The sequence below is a fragment of the Tenrec ecaudatus genome, chromosome 13 (assembly GCF_050624435.1).
Source record: "Tenrec ecaudatus isolate mTenEca1 chromosome 13, mTenEca1.hap1, whole genome shotgun sequence".
Taxonomy (NCBI): Eukaryota; Metazoa; Chordata; class Mammalia; order Afrosoricida; family Tenrecidae; genus Tenrec; species Tenrec ecaudatus.
The window spans coordinates 37,294,758-37,314,921 of record NC_134542.1 but is presented as its reverse complement, the minus strand read 5'-3'; the positions used below and the strand labels follow the sequence as shown (position 1 = coordinate 37,314,921).

At 44.1% G+C, this 20,164-nt stretch overlaps 1 protein-coding gene across 1 annotated transcript; it reads right to left on the bottom strand.

Annotated features, from left to right (window-relative positions):
* Positions 1-789: 789 nt before the first annotated feature.
* TMEM237 (transmembrane protein 237) lies at positions 790-19,679 on the bottom strand. The gene is made up of 10 exons (XM_075529318.1): positions 19,496-19,679; positions 14,141-14,275; positions 11,133-11,253; positions 10,129-10,286; positions 8,963-9,086; positions 8,493-8,684; positions 6,886-6,959; positions 5,948-6,041; positions 4,281-4,402; positions 790-1,286 (listed from the first exon to the last, which is right to left on the bottom strand). The coding sequence occupies exons 1-10, from the start codon at positions 19,662-19,664 to the stop codon at positions 1,219-1,221; spliced, it is 1,257 nt and encodes a 418-aa protein (XP_075385433.1). The 5' UTR covers positions 19,665-19,679; the 3' UTR covers positions 790-1,218.
* Between the last annotated feature and the right edge of the window lie 485 nt (positions 19,680-20,164).

The window sequence follows — 20,164 nt, the reverse complement described above, 5'->3', positions numbered from 1 at the left end:
TAATCACCATGCCAGTGAAACCTGTTGTCCACCAGCACACGACGACTTCATTGAGGTTGATGCAATGCAGTGTAAACGACACAGTATCATACATGAAATAATCTTGGTGGGTTTTAAAAAGTATTTAATCTAAATCGAATCAAGCATACAGATCTAATCACTGGTTTATAGACAGTTCAGGAAATTGAGGAACACCATGAGGAGGAAAATCAGACATATTCTCTAAGCTGTATTTACAGTATTCTAAAAGAAATAGGTTTGGACTCTGAATCAAGAAGTTGGGGAATGCAAAATGGTGCCGCCACTCTAGCAGAGTTGGGCGTTCAATTACCAGAAAGAAAAAAAAGGTCAAACTCACTTCCATTGAGTCAATTCTGACACATAGTGACCCTCCAAGACAGAACCCCTGTGGGCTTCTGAGACGGTAACTCTTTATGGGAGTAGATAGCCTCATGTTTCTCCCTAGAAGAGGCTGGTAGCTTTGAACTGCTGGCCTTGCCATTGGTAGCCCAACACATAACCCACTGTGCCACCAGGACTCCTTGACAGTAAGTATGCAGTTCTCGCTGTTATTGTTAGGTGCCATAATTTTTGCAGCCATTGAGTTGGTTCCCTATTCTGGTGAGCAACCAGGTGTGCGAACCCCTGGTACAGATTTTAAAGGCACATAAGTCTTTTAGGCTACAAAACTTTTATTAGCTATGAAGTAAAACACCTCCAAGATGGATGACATTAAAATCATGACAATCATGACATGATACATAATCACCAAGCCAGTTTCAATAAAGATAAACGTCATATTTCAATTTATTCTGTAAGGAAACACTAAAAATAAATAAAAATGCTTTTCCCCCTTCAACACTCCTCCCCAAATTCATGTTTAAACTTGATACATTTTACAATACTAAAATTATGGTTTTTCTACATTAGTTATTTTAAGATAATGATTATAAATTCAAGTAATTAGAGAAAATAAGCACTTTCACTTGCTAATTTCTACCTATTACCACCTTTGCATTAAGATGACAAAGCTATAAAAATTAATGTTTGGTTATAAATAGCAGATATAAATTTAACATTTTCCATCATCTTGAGAAAATTTTCAGTATTAATCAAAAAATCAATTACAAATACACAGGCAAGTCTTATAAAAATACATTTTAAAAAGGGGACAGTTTATAAATACTGGGTCATCCTTAGTCTGCAGGAGAGCTGGTCTTATGCAGAGCCTTTGGTCCTTGGATCTTGCGCAGGAGACCCTTCCACATCAGAGGAGAACATCAGCTCTGTGGGAGAAGATGCACACATCACCCTGACAAATCCCAAGCCCCAGAAAGAGCTGCATGGCTGAGGATTAAAAACTCTTCAATAGTTATGAAATAGATAATAACAATACTCAGTCATCAAGAACATGTAAAATGTCTTCATAGACTTGACTTAAAAGATGAGTTCATGATAAATGTACACATTTTACATCTTCAAATGTTCCAGTTTTAAACTTATAACGACCCCAAAAATAAATCATTCAGTAGCAGTTGAACAAATTTCAGCGGGAACTTAAGTCACTCAGCCAGTCCATGAAAATAAAGATCATTACAGCTAAAATGCCTGATTCTATCACGATCATCACGGAGAGTAGGGGACAGATACTGAGGACGGGCTTGGGACTGTCTCAGGTGGGTGTCAGGATATCTTAACGGTGTTATCCCATTTAACTGCTGTAACAACCCAATAGCTAGGTAAGCTCATCCTCATTTTACCATCACTTCTAATCCACACAGAAATAGCAATGTTATATCATCACATGGCCCTAGGAGAGAACCAGACCTGGAAACACTTCCAGGGATCCTCAAACGTTTTAAACAGGGGGCCAGCTCACTGTCCCTCAGACCCGTTGGAGGGCTGGACTACAGTTTTAAAAAACTATGAACAAATTCCTATGCAGACTGCACATATCTTATTTTTAAGTAAAAAAATAAACGGGGCAAAAACACTCTGCGGGCCGCATGTGGCCCGCGGGCCGTAGTTTGAGGATGCCTGACTCAACCAGTGTGGCACAGTGAAGGACTTGATCCCCCTTCCAGCCGTGGTTCTTGCAACTCCTGCAAAACCACTGATTGGGATCATACACATCACATGTATTGCCTCTCTTTCCTGACAGGACTGGGATGAAAATGGGAACGATGCTGATAGGATTATATGAACCAGCTGTGACTGTAAACAGGATTAAGTGTGATTATAAAAACCTGGAACTCTAATGTAGGGCTCTGTCAATTTTGGAGGAAGAATGGGTCTCACTACCATCAAGGAAGAGAGCAGGGAGTGGGCTGAGTCCTTCGGGCCTCGAGACACCTGCAATGACCATTCCTGATCCAGGAGACAGCTGTGATACCAGAGGAAAGGCAGAGGAGGGGCAACAGAACCAAGAGCTAGCGCAGGAGACAAAGAGTAGGCAGCTTCCCAGGCCCTGGGGTGAGCAAAGCTTGAGTGCCTTTGGGCTGGAGGCTTGGCTTTGGAGGGGAATACCTCCAGGCACTTCATTAGGGAAGCTGGGTTTGCTAATCCGTGCAGCTAGAGCACCTTCAGATGGAGGCTTCTGGTGGAGTAGCCAGCCCTTTGGGCATTTATCAGCAGCACTTAAGGAGCGCTGTAACAGGGCAGAGGCCAAAGGGCCACGTAGCTCAAAGAGGTGAACCTGTGGACACAGCTGAGGAGAGGTTTTCCTAACCAACCACAGAAAAAGATTGCAAACTCTTACTTTCCCTAGTCAACCCCGTGGTCGTGAGTACTGTCTGAGTTGTGTGGCCATTGCAGTGGGTTATCAAACCAAGCAGAAGAGAGTTCTGTGTGGGGATGGCTGGTGTCAGACATGGTGAGGAAGGTTGGAGGGAGGGTGCCTGTGTCTGGCTCAGCCTCAGAGGAATCCCACCGTGGGCTGATGTGTTTCATTCTCCTTCCTTCCAGCTCGTGAGGTCTGAGGACATCAGAGAGCCACCCCACTCCCCCAATCTAATGACAGTAAATCACACACATTTTGTGATTTAAACTGAATGTGGTACACACCAGCTGAATGCAGCCTTAAGCCCGACCACAGCCGAGAATGTATTTGTGGATGCTTCCATATTTAAAATGCTGCTCATAGAAACAATTCCTTCATCCAAGCACCAAGAAATATAGGGGGGAAATTAAGAATCGAATCAAATTTTTTTTTAAATGACACAGGAAAAAAAAACACCAGCAAAACACATAAAGCTTAAGCTGTTTTCAAATATTTTAAACACAGCCAAAAGAATAAATCATCAAGCTACTCAAGGGGCAACATACTAAATCATTTTCATTACGAATGAAAATATACAAGGAGAATACATTCTATCTTGATTTTTCTTTTAAGTGAAATGGTAGGTTCTCAATTCTAAAACGGGTTGTGATTAGTTGATCACATGGTAGTTAAACCTTCAGGATATGCAAAAAAATCAAAGATAAAGTAGTGAACTAACGCCCAGAGAATATCCATAGAAGTGATTGAAGGGTATAATGGGGGAGCATCTGCCAAGGACATAAAGCCGTTTCTGAGGCGGTACAAATTACCCACAGGTTGCTAGGGCATTTCTGAGGCAGTACAAATTACCCACAGGTTGCTAGGGCATTTCTGAAGGGGTACAATGACCCGCAGGTTGCTAGGGCGTTTCTGAAGTGGGACAATGACCCACAAGTTGCTAGGGCATTTCTGAAGCGGGACAATGACCCGCAGGTTGCGAGGGTGGTATTTTGTCTTCAGAGGAGTTCCACAGGGGTGGGCCACTAGAGACTGCCCCTGCCGGGCGCCCACCCTCAACTTCAGGCAGGACACAGTAAGGGTGGGAGCATGAAACACTGCATTAGACCATGCAGGGGGGAGGCCTTTGCCAAGGAGAGGAGGTGAGGCTAACTCCCTTGAATATGCATCTGGCAGAGAAGCCATCTAGCTTATTAAGACAGGTTGCTCAGAGGGGGCTAAGAGCAGGGAAGGGCCCAGACTTTCTGCAGGGCTTGAAGGGTCAGAGGATGAGAAACATGGGTCTTAAAAGGACACCTAGCCCCGGGAGGCCCCCTGAGTCTCCCAGAGCCTCCCTCCGCCGGCCCCCAGCCGCTTCGCTCGCCATTCCATTTCCACTTGTCATGTCAATCTTTTTGAGTTACTTTGGTTTTAATGTGCTTTTGATCTCAGAATAAGCCATGAAAGATGACTTATAAACCACTAAGAAGTCTTCAAAACAGTCTTCTATTTCCCCTTTGCATACCTTCACTAAGGTCCATCTCAGGCCGATAAGCTACAAAGAGCCAGGACAATCCAACCAGCAGAGCGACCACCAGATTCACCACAATCCACGGCTGCAGAACCTGCTCCTCAGTTCCGGCTGCCCTGCGGACGGAGAGGTGTCATTAGAAACAGCCTTCTTCGGGCCCCGATGTCTGAATATGGGTCCTCTGTCCACTTTAAAAACAAGAACCATCCTCTCGTGGAGAAGTAACAAGCATGAAGTACCATATAATTTCCCTACAAAAATGAGCCACACTGTGAGAACGTTATTGTCGTTCGGCGCCCTGGAGTCAGTTCTGACTCATAGCGACTCTGCGCACAACAGAATGAGACCCGGCCCAGTCCGGGCCGTCCTCACAGCGGATGTTGTTTGAGAGCTTCCACCAGCCCTGGAGCTAGCCTTGCACAGATCTGCGTTGCACGTGAATGGAAACTGGGAGTGCTAAAGAAAAGAGATAACTCCGCAGGCTTCCCTTCCCACTGCCACGCACTGGTCCTCAACAAGGGCATATGATGGGACTAGGAGAGGATGCTGTACAATCAGGAAAGTTTTTATTAAACAAAATTGTACACGCATGGCCCCGGTTTCTTGACATATCCTCCATCCGGGTCTATGTGCTTCTGCGAGCAGTATTGCCATCTCTGTAGCCCTTCCTGGAAGGATGCTGGCCTCAGAATGACGCTATGTCAAAATGGCACTTTGGGCATCCCACCAGCACTCAAGTCATGTTCCTCGTCAACATCCTTGAGTTTGGGGAGCAGAAAGTCAGTCTGAAGGGGTGAGTCCGGGATGCAGGGTGGATGAGGACGGTTTCCCAATGAAAGAGTACCCCCTGCTACCTCAAAGGACAGGCAGGGCCCATCCTGATAGGAAAAGTTCTTCAGAACAACCTCCCCTGCCTTTTGCTCATCAATGCAGTTTTCAATTTAAAATCTCTCTTCCAAAAAAGTTCCTATAGCAGCCCTTTGCAGCCCCAAGAAAGCGTGTCATGGCCCTCTCAGCTGACGGCTCTGACTTAAATGTAACTGACACAGTGATTCCCTCAGAAACCAGTTTAACTTTTTAAAAGCCACAACAAGTCTAAGGCAAGTGTATTACTAAGAGAAGATGTCAGCAGCCATGCACTACTCCCAGAGACATGTTTAGAAACACATTTATTTGGAATACGTGCATGGAGGAAGTAGGACTCGAATAGCAAGACTATTGGAAGTCTTTCTCTCGTGCACCTTAGCTCCTGCCCCTCGGAGGCCTGTGAACGGAGCCTCGGCCATCCTGTCGGCTTTGGGACTGCTCTCTGATCTGCTATTGTCTGGCTTCTGAGTCCATGTCAGCCAGCAACCACCCCCTGCCACCGTGCTGAGGGGCAAGGTGCCCTGTCTGGGGTGAGAGGGCAGGGCTCCCTCAGCCCATCTTGGGATGAGCATTTTAAAAACCACAGCTTGTGCGTCTAAACCAGATTTTAGAAGGCATTTTGTTAAAAATAGACCTGCCCACCCAACTAGAAGCGTAGGTATCTTCTTGCCTTATTTTGAGAAACAAAATCAGAGACTCCACTAATATAACAGATGAATCCCTGTAGCAGACGAAGGCGGTTCCCTCTGTTGTTATTCCCACCGGCAGTCGGGGATGCCGCTGCGCAGTCTTACCAGAGGCTCCCATTGACAGAAGCCGGTGTGTACAGGTGGATCCTGTCACTCGTCATCTGCTGGCTCAGAGAGAGGGTCAGAGCAGTGAAGTATACTATGAGAAAGACAAACACTTACTAACAATGTGTTTGTAATAATCCACTTTATTTTGAATTAATAGATTACGTTAAAGACAAAAATCATCTGTATTGTGGTAAGGTATAAAAAATTAATTAATTTCAATAGACTGATAGCAAAATAGTAATTTCCAAGAATAGAGGTGATCAAGAGTCTTTCAAGATGGACATTAGAATTGCCAAGAGCCTACATCTTTTGAGAAATTAAATGATTTGCTGAAGGTCCTAAAGCCAGCTTTATTTGAATTCTTATCACTAAGAACAAATGTATCTAAATTATCAGAAAAATGTGTGTTACTGAAAAGCAATACTAGCAGAGACTGCTTAATGTCAGGTAGAAAGTATTAAAGCTAACAATTTCAATCTAAGTATTATTAAATAAACAAAAAATAATAACTAAACTAAACCCATTGCTAGTAGGGGATTCTGGTTCATAGCGAATAGGGTAGAACAGTCCCTCTGAGTTTCTGAGCCTGTAACTCTTTATAGGAGTAGAAAAGCTCGTCTTTCTCCTTCAGAGCACCTGGTGGTTTCAAACTGCTGACCTTGTGGTAAACAGCCCCACTTGTAGTCACTACACTACTAGGGCTCATCTAAGTATGATAGGAAAAAATATTCAACTTGACAAGTACTTAAGATCAACCTGTATTTCAAAATAATTCTATTAAAATTCTGCCTGTTGTGCTTTTCTAAAATTACAAATCCCACTGGACAGCTAGAAATAATATTTATAAGTAGAAATGAAAATTTTGTTTTTCGTGGCTCACAATTAGAGTGGAACTCAAGTATTAATATCTTTATAACATGAAACTATTTACTCACAGAAAGATGCTAAAGCTGTTGGATCCAAGGCAAGAAAACTTCGGATTGCCGCCGACGTTTTAGCAAAGTCGATTCTAGGAACACAAAAGCCTCTGTCACTGTGCAACGGAAACTGACAGAACTTACTGGCTCCAAATGTCTTCTCTGACAGCCAGACAGGACTCATGGATTACGATGCTTTACAACATTAGTTTATAATTCACATCTACTAGGGTATCTTATTTACAATTAACTGGAAGACCATTTCAGGCCTTTTGGGGTTAAGCCCTGGGGGTAAAAATGAAATTTTATCTGATCCTGATATCACCAAAACTTTGGTTAAAAAAAAAGTTTTAGCTCAAAGTAGTGGTATCCTTGCCCCAAAAGAAGAACAGAGTAAGTTCTTTTAAGTCAAAATAAGATTTTTGCTGTTGTTAGGTTGTTTAGTGAGTTATTGGATTGCTAACAGCAAGGTCAGTGGTTCGAACCCACGAACCACTCCTCAGCAGAGGCGGCTTTCTGCTCCCAAACCCAGCAGGGCAGGTCCATCTGTCCCGTGGGGTGCTGAGTGAGAGACTTCGTGGCCGTCTGTTTAGTGCAGGCTTTGGGCTGTTGTTAGGTGTCCGCAAGGCCATTCGGACTCACAGCGCCCGGTCTGTGTGCACCAGTATGAGACACTGCCTGCCCCGTTCACAACTGCTGTGCCGGAGTCCCCCGCCGTCATCACGCATCGACCCATCTTGCCGAGGGGCTCCCTCTGTTTGCTGTGGACTCCTACCCAGCTGATTTCCAGTGACTGGTCCCTTCTGATAACCTGTCCAAAGGAAGAAGATGAAGTCTCACCATTTCCACTTCGAAGGAACGTTCGGGTTGTACTTTCTCCTTTTCTCTTCGCTTTATCTTCTGTTTTTTAGTTTTTACTTTATTGGGGGCTCTTACAGCCCTTATCACAATGCATACATATATCCATTGTGTCAAACACATCTGTACATATGTTGTCATCCTTTTCAAAACATTTTCTTTCTCCGTTTTTAAAAATCATTTCATTGGGGGCTTTTACAGCTCTTATAATATTCCATTTATCAATTGAATCAAGTATATTTGTACATATGTTGTCATCATCGTTTCCCAAACCGTTAATCTCTATATGAGTGGGGTTGTACTTCCAATGATGTGTTTATTCTTCTGGAAGTCCGAGATTTACTTAATAGTCTTTGCCAATATCACAATCCAAAGGCATTAATTCTCCTCATCTCTTCCTTATTTATTGTCCATTTTCATATGCATATGAAGAGATTACACATACCCCCGCTTAGATTAGCTGCACCTTAGTCTCCAAAGTGGTCTCTGTGCTCTGACACTTTAATGGTCTTCTCTTATGTGGCCGATTTGCCCTATGGAAAATGTCACTTGGTTTCTTCACTGTTGCTTTCCATAAGCGTTAGTTAGTGGTGGAGTCAAGTAAAATGAAAACCTTGACCACCTCACATCTCCATTTGTTGTGACTCTGCTCGCTGGTCCGGTTGTGAGGAGTTTCACTATTTTGAAATAGTGAGTCCATGATACATTTAGTTCAGCATTTCCTCCTAAGGAGAAGTTAGGGGAATCTGCAACCACAAGAGCCTTACCTGTCAAAAGCTGAGACCGTACTTAGGGCCAAAAGCAGGTAGAGAAGACTCTGGAATGGATAGGCCAAGGTCTTGTACTGCTGCAGAAGGTTTGAAAGGTTCGAGAGCTGATCTCCTGCCAGAACATATATCACAACAATATTCCACACGGCACAGCCAGCCAAGAAGCCGTGAGAAAAGAGGCCAACCATCCTGAAAGAACACAAGTTCGTAACCGGCACACAGAAGTTACTAACGTGAAATGCCACAGCCAAGTTTTAAAACACTTTATGTGAGACTGAAATTCAACCTTTCGGAACAAAGAAAACAGGTCTTTTATTTTTTGCTACACTGATCAATTCATTTTTTTAAAAAAGCCTACATCATTGTAGGTGGTTTATTAACAGTACTGAACAACTATGACTTATTTTTTTTTAATATGGAGCCAAGTTTAACTTTGGTTTTAAGTAAAGTTCAGTAGAAAGAGCCACCTGAAAGCCCGGTGCACGGAGAGAGCTACATCTCTGGTCGTCCAGGAGGGCTTCATGTCCACGGACATGTCTACATTTTCTGTGGTCTTTATCAGCTCTGACCGATCCGTGGCCTGGAACCGCCCTGAGAATACACAGCACAACAATTAATGCCCAGCAAGAGGGTGCTTGGCAGCTGTTTTCACATTTCTACATTTCAGAACCCTCCGATGGAAATTCTGCTGTTTTTCTATCTGAAAGTTCCCTTTATCTCAGTTCCTATATCCTAAAGGGATTTTCTTTCTATTGCTTGAACATAGTACAGTTTTTTTTCATAAACAAGGGTCCACACACTTTCTGGGTCAGTCGGTTCTGCCTCTTTTGGCCCAGAATGCCAGAATCCCTGAGATGGGAATCAGGATGCTAAGGCCCTCTCTCCATATGGTAAGTTTTAAGCTAACTTTTGTTTCACAGTCATTCTTGTAGCAGCTCATCTACGGGGATGAAGTACGGTCCCACCATGCTCTGGAGAGATTGGTCTTCAATACGGCAGTACACTGTTTCTCAACAGTCTCTGCCACACAGTCAGAACCATTTTCTTGGCAGAAACATGGCTGTAGCGTGGTTTCTTAAATATGGTAGTACCATCAGATACTCTCATTTCTTTTTACTTATCAACCACCTGCTCTCCTACCACCATCAATGGTACAAAACTGGGAAAGTAAAATAAAGCGAAAATGAAGACAAGGTTTAAAATCAACCTTCAATTTCAAAAAGCAGAGATTTTAAAACTCAAACAAAAGCTTATGACTCAAAAGCAAACTGCATTAATATTTTGACATTTCTGTCTAGTCTTTTTGACTTCTGCATTTTTCTAAGGTTGAAATGACTCGTGTGTGTGTGTGTGTGTGTATGTGGCTTTTCATTGGGATCTGTTTCTGAAAACGTTCCCTAAACATTGTTTAATGGTACAGAATATTTTATTATATGGAGACACCTTAACTTAAAAGTATCCACCTATTCCCCATGTAGGCTGTTTTCTGATTCATGAATAATACGGTGATGCTTGTCTTTGTATGTAACTTTTGTTCATATTTCAATTTATTTCCTTCATTCAAATTCCTTGGTCAAAGGATGGTCTTGTTTGATTGTTAGATAGCTCATTGTCAAAACCAGGAAGTACTCACGGCTTTTTTCCACAAATATTTTGCCCACAGGCTGGCTGGTGCCAGTGGGGGCAGTGAAGACAGTGTGCTGCTCCACGCTGTTAGGCTCATCAGTAATTATGTCTTCATCTTCCACACCTAGTTCATTGGCATACTGTGATTCTGATGGCTTAGTCTTCCTGCAGTCAGGGAGGATGTAAGAGAAATGGTAATGACGGAGTTTGTACAGACCCACAACACAAGTGACTCTGAATATCAGGGAAAGAGCCCTTGACTTGGCCACCAGACATTTCTCTTCCAACTCATGGAGCTAGTCTGAACTATGGTTCTCTGCAGCACATCATCCACATTTCCGTCGACTTTAGTTCTCCCCTCTGGAAATGAAGTGACTTGATTAGATGTTAAGGTCCTTTTGAGATTTAAAACCAAGGACTCTCTAGATAAGATACTTGATCAATGTTGACTCATAGTGATCCTGTGAAACAGGGCTGAACAGCCCTGTGGGTTTCTGACCCTGTAACTCTCTATGGGAGCAGAAAACCTCATCTCCTCTGGGGAGCGGCGGGTGGTTTCAGACTGCTGACCCTACATAACCACTATGCCATAAAGGGAAAAATAACAACAACTCCTGAGACTGATTTTCTGAGGTTAAATATAAGTTATATGTGTATATAGTACTTATTGCTGAAATAGTTTAAATTCTGTAAACATAAGACAAGGAGTCATAGTAGCCTATTTTTATTAATATTATCTTTAATTTTTCTTGTTGCTAATGTAAAATCTTCTAATGTATCTAAATTTAAGTGTCAACTCCAAAGATATTTTTACTTAATTATATTTTCTTTTACTCTGTGGTTTATTCTTCTCAAATTCACCTCTAGATTGGTTTCACTGATATTTTTGTAACATTACATACAATTAGGGTAAGTACTGACTAAGACTTTATGGAAAACTACCACTTGATAGCTCTAAACTAAGCCTGTGGGTATCCTGGGCAATATCTAGAAGGGCAAATACATGCTTACTTTGTCTTTCTTCGGGGCTTTTGAATAGCTGCCTCCTCAGCAGGCTCCACATCCATGCCATTCTCATTTCGTAATAAAGACGGACTGGATGCCTTCCTCTGGGGGAAGGAAGTCTCCAATTCTGAAACAACAGTAAATTCAGTTTCCAAATGACTATGATATAAAAAGAAAAGCAAGGCAAGCAATTTTTTATGACAAAATAACGTTTTGAATTTTAACTGGGCCAAAATGTTTTTCCAAATTCTTAATTTTTAAAGCTTTACACCTATACAGATAAAAGGTGAAATTGCGTTAATTACGGTGCGAGGTAGTACCGACGAAGAGCACAGCTTTCCCCCAGATCCTGGATGCTTCCTCCCCCCAACTACCATGATCCGAATTCTACCTTGCAGGGCTGGATAGGGCAGAGGTTGTACACTGGTGCATATGAGGGCTGGAGGCACAGGGAATCCATGGTGGATGATACCTTCAGGACCAAGTGTGTGAGGGGCGATGCTGGGAGAGTGGAGGGCGAGTGGGTTGGAAAGGGGGAACTGATTACAAGGATCTACATGTGACCTCCTCCCTGGGAGAGGGACGAGAAGGGGTGGAAGGGAGACTCCGGATAGGGCAAGATAAGACAAAATAATGATGTATAAATTACCAAGGGCACATGAGGGAAGGGGTGCGGGGAGGGAGGGGAAAAAAAAAGAGGACCTGATGCAAGGGGCTTAAGTGGCAAGCAAATGCTTTGAGAATGATTGGGGCGGGGAATGTATGGATGTGCTTTATACAATTGATGTATGTATATGTATGGATTGTGATAAGAGTTGTATGAGTCCCTAATAAAATGTAAAAAAGAAAAGAAGAGAAAAAAAGAAAATGATTAGGGCAAAGAATGTACAGATGTGCTTTATACAATTGATATATGTATATGTATGGACTGTGATAAGAGTTGTATGAGCCCCTAATAAATTGTTTAAAAAAAAAAAAGGTGAAATTGCAATATCAAACAAGACCTAGCACCCAGGTTGTGCCCACGGCCGCCCGGGGCTGTGGCTGCCCAGTCAGGACTCAAGGACTCAGAAGACTGGAGAGGAAACCCAGCAAGAAGTAAGCGTGCAGGGAGCACAGCCCTTTCACTGCACTGACTTAAGCAATCTACTGAGCAAATAATCTACGAAACCTGACCCAGCAAGAAGAACGCAACACCAGGCCTGAAGGGAGGCTCATTGGCACCCTGAGATATGCAAAAGACACAACCTTGCTTGCTGAAAATCAAGAGGAATTGAAGAACTTCCTGATCAAGATCAAAGAACTGTCTACAGCATCGGTTCTCAACCTGTGGGAATCGCCCGATTCGTAACAGTATCAAAATGAGTTATGAAGTAGCAATGAAAATAATTTTATGGTTGGGGGTCACAACAACATGAACTGTATGAAAGGGTCATGGCATGAGGAAGGTTGAGAACCACGGTCTACACTATGGCTTGTGTGGTAGTTACATAATCTGGTGTCAGTTTGGGACTTGATAACATTAAGAGTGAAGGGGTGGAGTCTAGTCTTTCAGTCAGATCATAGCCAATGAGGCCTCTGTGTGGGCATGTCCTCCTCCTGAGAATTCTGGGAATTCCTGGATTTCCTCCTAGGAGGGAGAAGACACACTCTCTCTGTCCACTCTCTGGGAGACATGGCAGCTGACAAAACACATGGAACTACAAGAGTGCCCTGAACTGGAGAAGCCACACAGACCTACCCTGATGCAGCCCTGGGTGCTGGAGAAGCCACGTGGAGACCCCTGCCGGCGCTGAGATGCTTACAACGCCCGCAACTGGACCCAGAAGACTTCTATCCCACTGGCCTGTGGTCTTCTACATTCAGCGTCATTGCATGTTTCGTGAGTCTGAAGAGGACTTTATAGATTGACATCGGACATATGGGCTAATATCGGACTTATATGGACTTGATCAGGACTGGGCTGGGATGTTTCCTTAATATTTAACTGCTCTTGTATGTAAACCTCTTTCTTATTCACATATGAGTCTCTATGAATTTATTTCTCTAGTCCACCCAGACTAACAAAGCTTGCAACTCTATGTCAAGAAAAGCAAATCCTCACAGCTGGACCAATAGGCAGTATCACAACAAACAGAAAAGACTGAAGTTGTCAAGGATTTCATTTTACTTGGATCTACAATCAATGCTAATGGGAGCAGCCGGCAAGATATCAAATGACATATTGCAGTGGGAAAATATGCTGCATGAGACCTCTTTCAAGAGCAAAGTCCTCACCTTGAGGACTAAGGGGTCCTAATTCCTGATAGGCATGTGACAGCCAGACAATGGAGAGGGAAACAGAACAACTGGTTCATCTCAATTTTGGTGTTGGCAAAAAATACCGAAAGTACCATGGGCTGCCAGAAGGACACACAAATCTGTCTTGGAGGAAGGAAAGCCAGAAAATTCCTTAGGACAGCGAGACTTTGTTGCATGTACTTTGGACACGTGATCAGGAAAGACCAATCTCTGGAGAGGGCCGTCATGTTTGCTCATGGGGAAGGTCAGTGGCAAGTGGACGTCCTTCCGAGAGACGGCCTGACACAGTGGCTGCTGCAACGATAGGTTCAACCAGTCTGTAACAATGAGCTCAAACAGAACAAAAGTCGTGAGGATGGCGCAGGGCTGGGCAGTGGCTCATTCTGCTGTCGTACGGGTTCCTATGGAAACGGTCCCACCAACAACAGCGGTGCTAACAACGAAGTTCCTTTCCCTACCAACCAGACACGACGTGCACGGTGTTCTGCCTGTGAACCTTATTCTCGTCCTGACTTTGTACCTTTCCCTCATAACCTATTTCACACATGATCAAAGAGAGATCTAAAATGCTATTGACTTATTATTCTAGTGGTCAAAAAACAAACAAACAAGAAACAACCCTCCAAGATAAAATGAGGGGGAGCATTAGAACAGACAGGTTTTTATCACCAGTTACAACCATTATCAGACCCAGTGTTGGTTTCTTCACATACCAAGAGGTAGTCTTGTCCTCTTGTTTCTCCTTTGACCAGGAGCGTCTGGCTGCTCCGCGGGCTCTGTCGTTGGCTCACTGACTTCAGAAGGCCCACGGACAGCAGCCTGAACAAGACCATCCAAAGAGGTACTGACTACGGAGCAGAAGAAATAGGGTAACTTGAGCAGAGATTACTGACTTGTAAAAAGATAAATGAGACTAAAGTTTTCAATACAAGAATTCCTTATTCCCTTATATAGTTGATGATGCCCCCAATATTGATGTTCTTTCTTCTCACCTTTAACTTTGGGCTTTAGGTGAAGGAAAGAAACAAATGAGGAACAAGGAGGAAAAGGGAGGTGCTGGAGAGGAGAGAAAACGGGGGAGGAGGGATCTGTTCAGAACTTCCAATAGGAAGTGCTGCTGCGCATGTGATGCCCTAAGATGTCTCCACAAGTAAATTACAGGTCTTTCCTCCAAGGCCCCTCAGGGTAGGTTTGACCCTCCAACCTTCTGGTTAGATGCTGAACAGACTTGCACCGCCCACGACTCTAAATAAGGATTAACTCCTCTTTTTCTATCTTTTCTAACTATAAAAATTGTCGAGGGAACCAATTACAAGAATCTACGTATGGCCTCCTCCCTGGGGGAGGGACAGCAGAGAAGAGGGCAGGGGGAGCCATCGGACAGTGTAACATATGGCAAAAGAATGATAATTTATGAATTATGGAGGGATCATAAGGGAGGGAGGAGGGGGGAGGGAGGGGAAAACGAGGAGCGGATATTAAGGGCTCAAGTAGAAGGCAAATGTTTTGAGAATGATGATGGCAACAAATGTACAGATGTTCTTGACACAGTGGATGTTTGTATGGATTGTGAGCCCCCAATAAAGTGATTTAAAAACTGCCATGACAATTCATTTTTACCGCATGATGAGTTACAAAGGCGCCCTGGTGCTGGTGTGGCTTATGTGCTGGGCTGAGAACTCCAGGCTAAGTTCAAGCCCACCAACTGCTCCCTGGAAGAAAGATGAGACTGTCTTTTCCTGTTAAGTTCTCCGTTCTGGAAATCCAGAGTGGCTTTTCTCTGTCCTACTGGAGCACTGAGTAGGAATCCATCAAGCAGCAGTTATGAGTGATATAAAATCTGTACTAGGTCTATCAAATGAATGCTAGCAGAACTCATTTGTTTACGATTATTTCTACATATAGATCTTAACAGTATCAAACTTCACCCACAGCTGTCGAGTGGATTTGACTTCTATTTCCCCTCCAGGTCAGAGTGGAACTGCCCGAGTTTCCAAGGTTCTAGTATCCCTGCAAGTGACCAGCATTTCGGTTAGCGGCTGAGCACCTCACCACTGTGCAATCTCGGGTCTTTGTTGTTGTTAGATGCCATCCAGGCCACAGTGACCCTGTTCACAGCACAAGGAGCCACTGTGTGGCCCTGAGCCACCCCGACCTTGTTCCTATGCTGGAGCCCATTGATGCGGCCACTTCGGCAGTCGACCTGATGGAGGCCCGTCCCCTGACAGCGTGTCCAGAGTAGGTAAGACGGAGGAGTCTCGCCATCCTCGCCTCTACGGAGCACCTGGCCTTACTTCTCCCAACAGAGATAGGTCTGTCCTTCTAGCCATCCATGGTCCTTTCAACAGCCTTCTCCAGCACCGCAGTTCAGATGCATTCGTTCTTCGTAGGTCTTTATCAAATCTTAGGCTCTTCAAATTAATAACATTTTGAAATATAAAGCTTAGCTACAAAAGCAAGGGTCTGTCCAAATGCATGATTTTGTGCCTTCTTTACTCACAAAAACTATGAGAGACTAAGAACTTTGTGGACTGCATACACCAAATGTGCACTGCTTATTTGCCCATTTAGATCTGTTATAATACTTAACTGATATCACATACAGTGCACGTGGAGGCACTTGAGAGGAGAGAAAAGAACCACTGTGCCACTTCTGAAAATTCAGCCCTTGTATCCCCTGGGGCAGTGTTCTACCCCGGGCTCCCCAGGGCCACCACATCTGAGAGCTGAGTGGATGGCAACTGTCTTTTCTTAATTGTTTAAGATTGGATACATTTTGCCTAAATATCGTATTTATTGCCATTCTTAAAAACCTTCGTTGAGTCAGAAATGTTGAGTCAGACAGTTTTTCAAATTCAAAAATAAATATTCGCCTTAAGGCATTTTATTTATAGCTGCTTTTCCAGAAACAATCTATAAAGTACGGAAATGTATTGTTTCCTATTGAACACATCTACCTGGCTTGATTTTAAAAATAACTTTGTCTTCATTATGAGGATCTCCAAACCACATAGAACACATTACTTAAGTGCTTTTTCCTGCATAAAACAGCTTTAACATGAGGTGAATCTTTTTAAATTACAGTAAATATCTGAACTTTAAAGTGAAGTAACTTTTATGAAACCTGGCTTTATTTCTTCTCCTTTTTGTCTAAGTACCAGTGTTTTTTGTCTCCATGTTACAAACAGGAGGCACAGAGAGCTGGGGTAGAGCCAACGCTGTGCCGTCCCTCCACCTCTCTGGAACCCTCCACCCGAGGCCTTCCTGCGGTCACACGCAGACATCTAAGCCTCTGAGTACTTCATTCGGTGGTTCTGGGTCTGGGTCATTCTCTCTGCACCCCTCTCTACTTGTTCCCTCTTTCTTAGCATTCCAATGAGATATTCTTCTATCGCGAGAAAGGTCAGCATGGGGCAATACTGGGTTCTGCTGCAGATAATGGCATCTAACACCACCTCCAATGTACCATCTATTATTCTTACATTTTTTTAGGCAATAAGGAGCCAATGTAAGTGTCGGTTTTAATTAACTCATTTTATTGGGGCTTTTTCAGCTCTTACCACAATCCCTGCATCCATCGCGTCAAGCACATTTATACATAGGCTGCCATTCTCATTTTCAACTTGAAAACATTTTCTACTTGAGCCCTTGATATCAGCTCATTCTTCTTCCCCCCTCCCCCCCTCCCTCCTTCATGAACCCTTGATAAGTTATTATTTTCATATCTTATATCATCTGCTGTCTCCCTTCACCCACTTTTCTGTTGTTCGTCCCCCTGGGGAGGAGGGGTTATATGTCGATCCTTGTGATTGATTTCCCCTTTCTCCCCACACCTTCCTCTTCCCCTCCTGGTATCTCTATTCTGATTGTTGGTCCTGAGAGATTTATCTGTCCTGGATTCCTGTGTTTTGAGGTCTTATCTGTAGCAGTGTGCATGTTCTGGTCTAGTTAGATTTGCAAGGTGGAATTGAGGTCATGATAGTGTGTGTTGGTGGGGGGGAATAGAAGCATTAAAGAACTAGAGGAAAGCTGTATGTTTCATGGGTGCTACACTGGACTCTGACTGGCTTGTCTCTTACTTGTAACTCTTCTGTAAGGGGATGTCCAATTGTCTACAGATGGGCTTTGGGTCTGCACTCTGCACCACCACCACTTGCCCCCCTTTCACACTGGTATGATTTTTTGTTCTGGGTCTTTGATGCCTGATCCCATTGACACTTCATTATCACACAGGCTGGCGCGCTTCTTACATGTGGGTTTGGTTGCTTCTCTGCTAGATGCTGCTTGTTTATCTTCAAGCCTTTAAGACCCCAAATGTTATATCTTTTGATAGCGAGGCACCATCAGCTTTCTTCACTACATCTGCTTATGCACCCATTTTGTCTTCTTTTTTTTTTTTTCAGGAAGGTGAGCATCACAAAATGCCAGATTATTAGAGAAAGGTGTTCTTGCCTTGAGGGAGTACTTGAGTCAAGGCTTAATATCCATCTGCTACCTTAATACTTACCATATAAATATAAGTACATAGATCTATTTCCCTATAATTATATATAAATGTTTACATATGTACATGCCTGTATTTAGACCTCTATAAATGTCCTTTGCCTCCTAGTTCTTTCCTCTATATCCTTTTACTTTTCTCTGGTCCCATTATCATATTTAGCCTTAATTCAGGTTTCAGTAATTCCTCGAAGTTACATTGCCCTTGATTAAGCCCCACCAGGCATCCTATGCCCTTCTCTCCACTGATTTTAATTAACTTGTTATTTCCTTGTCCCTGGGTTGGTTGACACATCCCTTCCTTCTCCCACTGCCCCCTCTCCTCTGTCCCCCAAAAACTGTCAGTCCTGTTGTTATCGGCTCCGAATTGTTTATCCCGCCTATTTTACCTAGATACACATGCAGAATAATAAGCACAAAAACAAGGCAAAAACAACAAAAACACAAATTAACAACAAAAAGAAAGCCAATGACAAAAATGGAAAAGCCTCTAGGTCCAGGTCTGTTTTTTGACCTTTAAGGGTGTTTTCCAGTCGAGTCTGATGGGATGCCACAGTCTGTCCCAAAAGTCTATTTTTGGCACCCCCTAGAGCCTTCAGTGCTTTGCTCCCCTTGCTGCTCTGTTGCATCCCTTAGTGTTTCACCCCGGTGTGGTGGGGTCAGATCAGGCACAATTCCAGCACTGTGTCCCCAGTGCTGTCCCCATAGCGCTGTGGGTCAGTGAGGGATGTCGTGTCTCCTGGTAGGGGCCGGCCCACCAATGTAAGTTTTTAACCAGCTGTGAGCTCTAAGAAACCCCCTGCACTAGTGCTGGGCAGGACTGGTCCCAGTGGGGAATGGGCAGGTGTGTAGGGAGGACCCTGTTGGCAGCTACAGCTAGTCCAAGAGCGCCCATGAAAGGAGGATAGGAGTTAAACCAATTATCTGGTGGATGGTGGAACTGAAGGAAAAAGAAACAGATGCCGCAGAAGCAAGCGTCCCAAAGCCCGCAGGTACCGGGTGAAGTAAAGGGAGCAGGTAAGAGTGACTGGTTTCTCGCCAGAGTGACTGGGAGAATGAATGAATTCAAGGGAAGAAATGTGTGGGAAGTAAACACTGGTTTGGTGGTGGAGGTGATATAATTCTGGGCCTGATGAGCATGAACTGCTGGCGGGACATCCACAACCAGCTCCCAGAACCCGCTCGCTGTGAGGGTGCTCACTACATGGAGCGGCCCGGCCTTCCCACTTGAGCTCAAAGCGGCTCTCTGACAAAATGAGAACCCAAGAACCCTGTGTTTCTTCAAGTCCAGGGTCAGGTTCGACCTGTGCAGTCGATGCTAACACACACAGTCCAGGGACGGGGGGCTTCGAAGCATCTAGGAACCTTGTCAAAGAGTGTAGGTGGCACAGCCCACGGATGCTTCAAAGACGGGCGCCCTGCAGGCTGCCCACTGCCTTGTCCTTCGCTCTCCCCCGGAATCCCATCCCTTTAAACGGCCTGGCCTAATCTGTCCTCACCCCTGCCCTGTGGTGCTGACGATGCCCGAGCCTGGGAATGTGGCACCCACACCATAAGGCTCTTCTTACCAAGTGCGTTTTTTGGCCTGGACTTCCTTTTCTTAGGACGATTAAGTGGGATATCATCTGTAAAACAGAAAACGAACCAAAAATTAAAACCGTAAGAGGTTGCCTGGAATTCAACACAAAAAAGAGTCAGAAGAGAACTTCTGGAAGGAAGACTTTCTCCTCTTCCCATGAGGGGATGAGGCAGGAAATCAACACGGTGTTGTTAGTCACACTGCCGGTCAAGGTGAGAAACTGATGAGAAAGGAGGCTCCCCAAATAGTCTATCTGCTGTGTCCTCTACAGGTCTAAGTCCCAAATACTTAGGTGGGTGTCACTGGGGGCCCAAAATGTTGAAGGGATCCGTGAATAACCTTCCAGTTTTCTCTTCTCTGTGGAGGCAACCTTGTGGTACGATGGCAGAGTCACGGGATGGAGGTAGCCCGGGTCGCTAGGACACGGAGAGTAACAAAGGACAATCACCCTGGATTGTTGCCAGGACCAGAAAGAAATCTGGGATTGGGGAGTTGTTGGTGGCATAGTGATTTACACATTGAACTGCTAACCACAAGGTCAGCAGTTCAAACCACCATATGCTCTGGAAGAGAAAGACGAGGCTGTCTATTCCTACAAAGATTTAAAGTCTCAGAAACCCAAAGAGGCAGTTTTACCCTGCCCTACAGGTTCGCTATG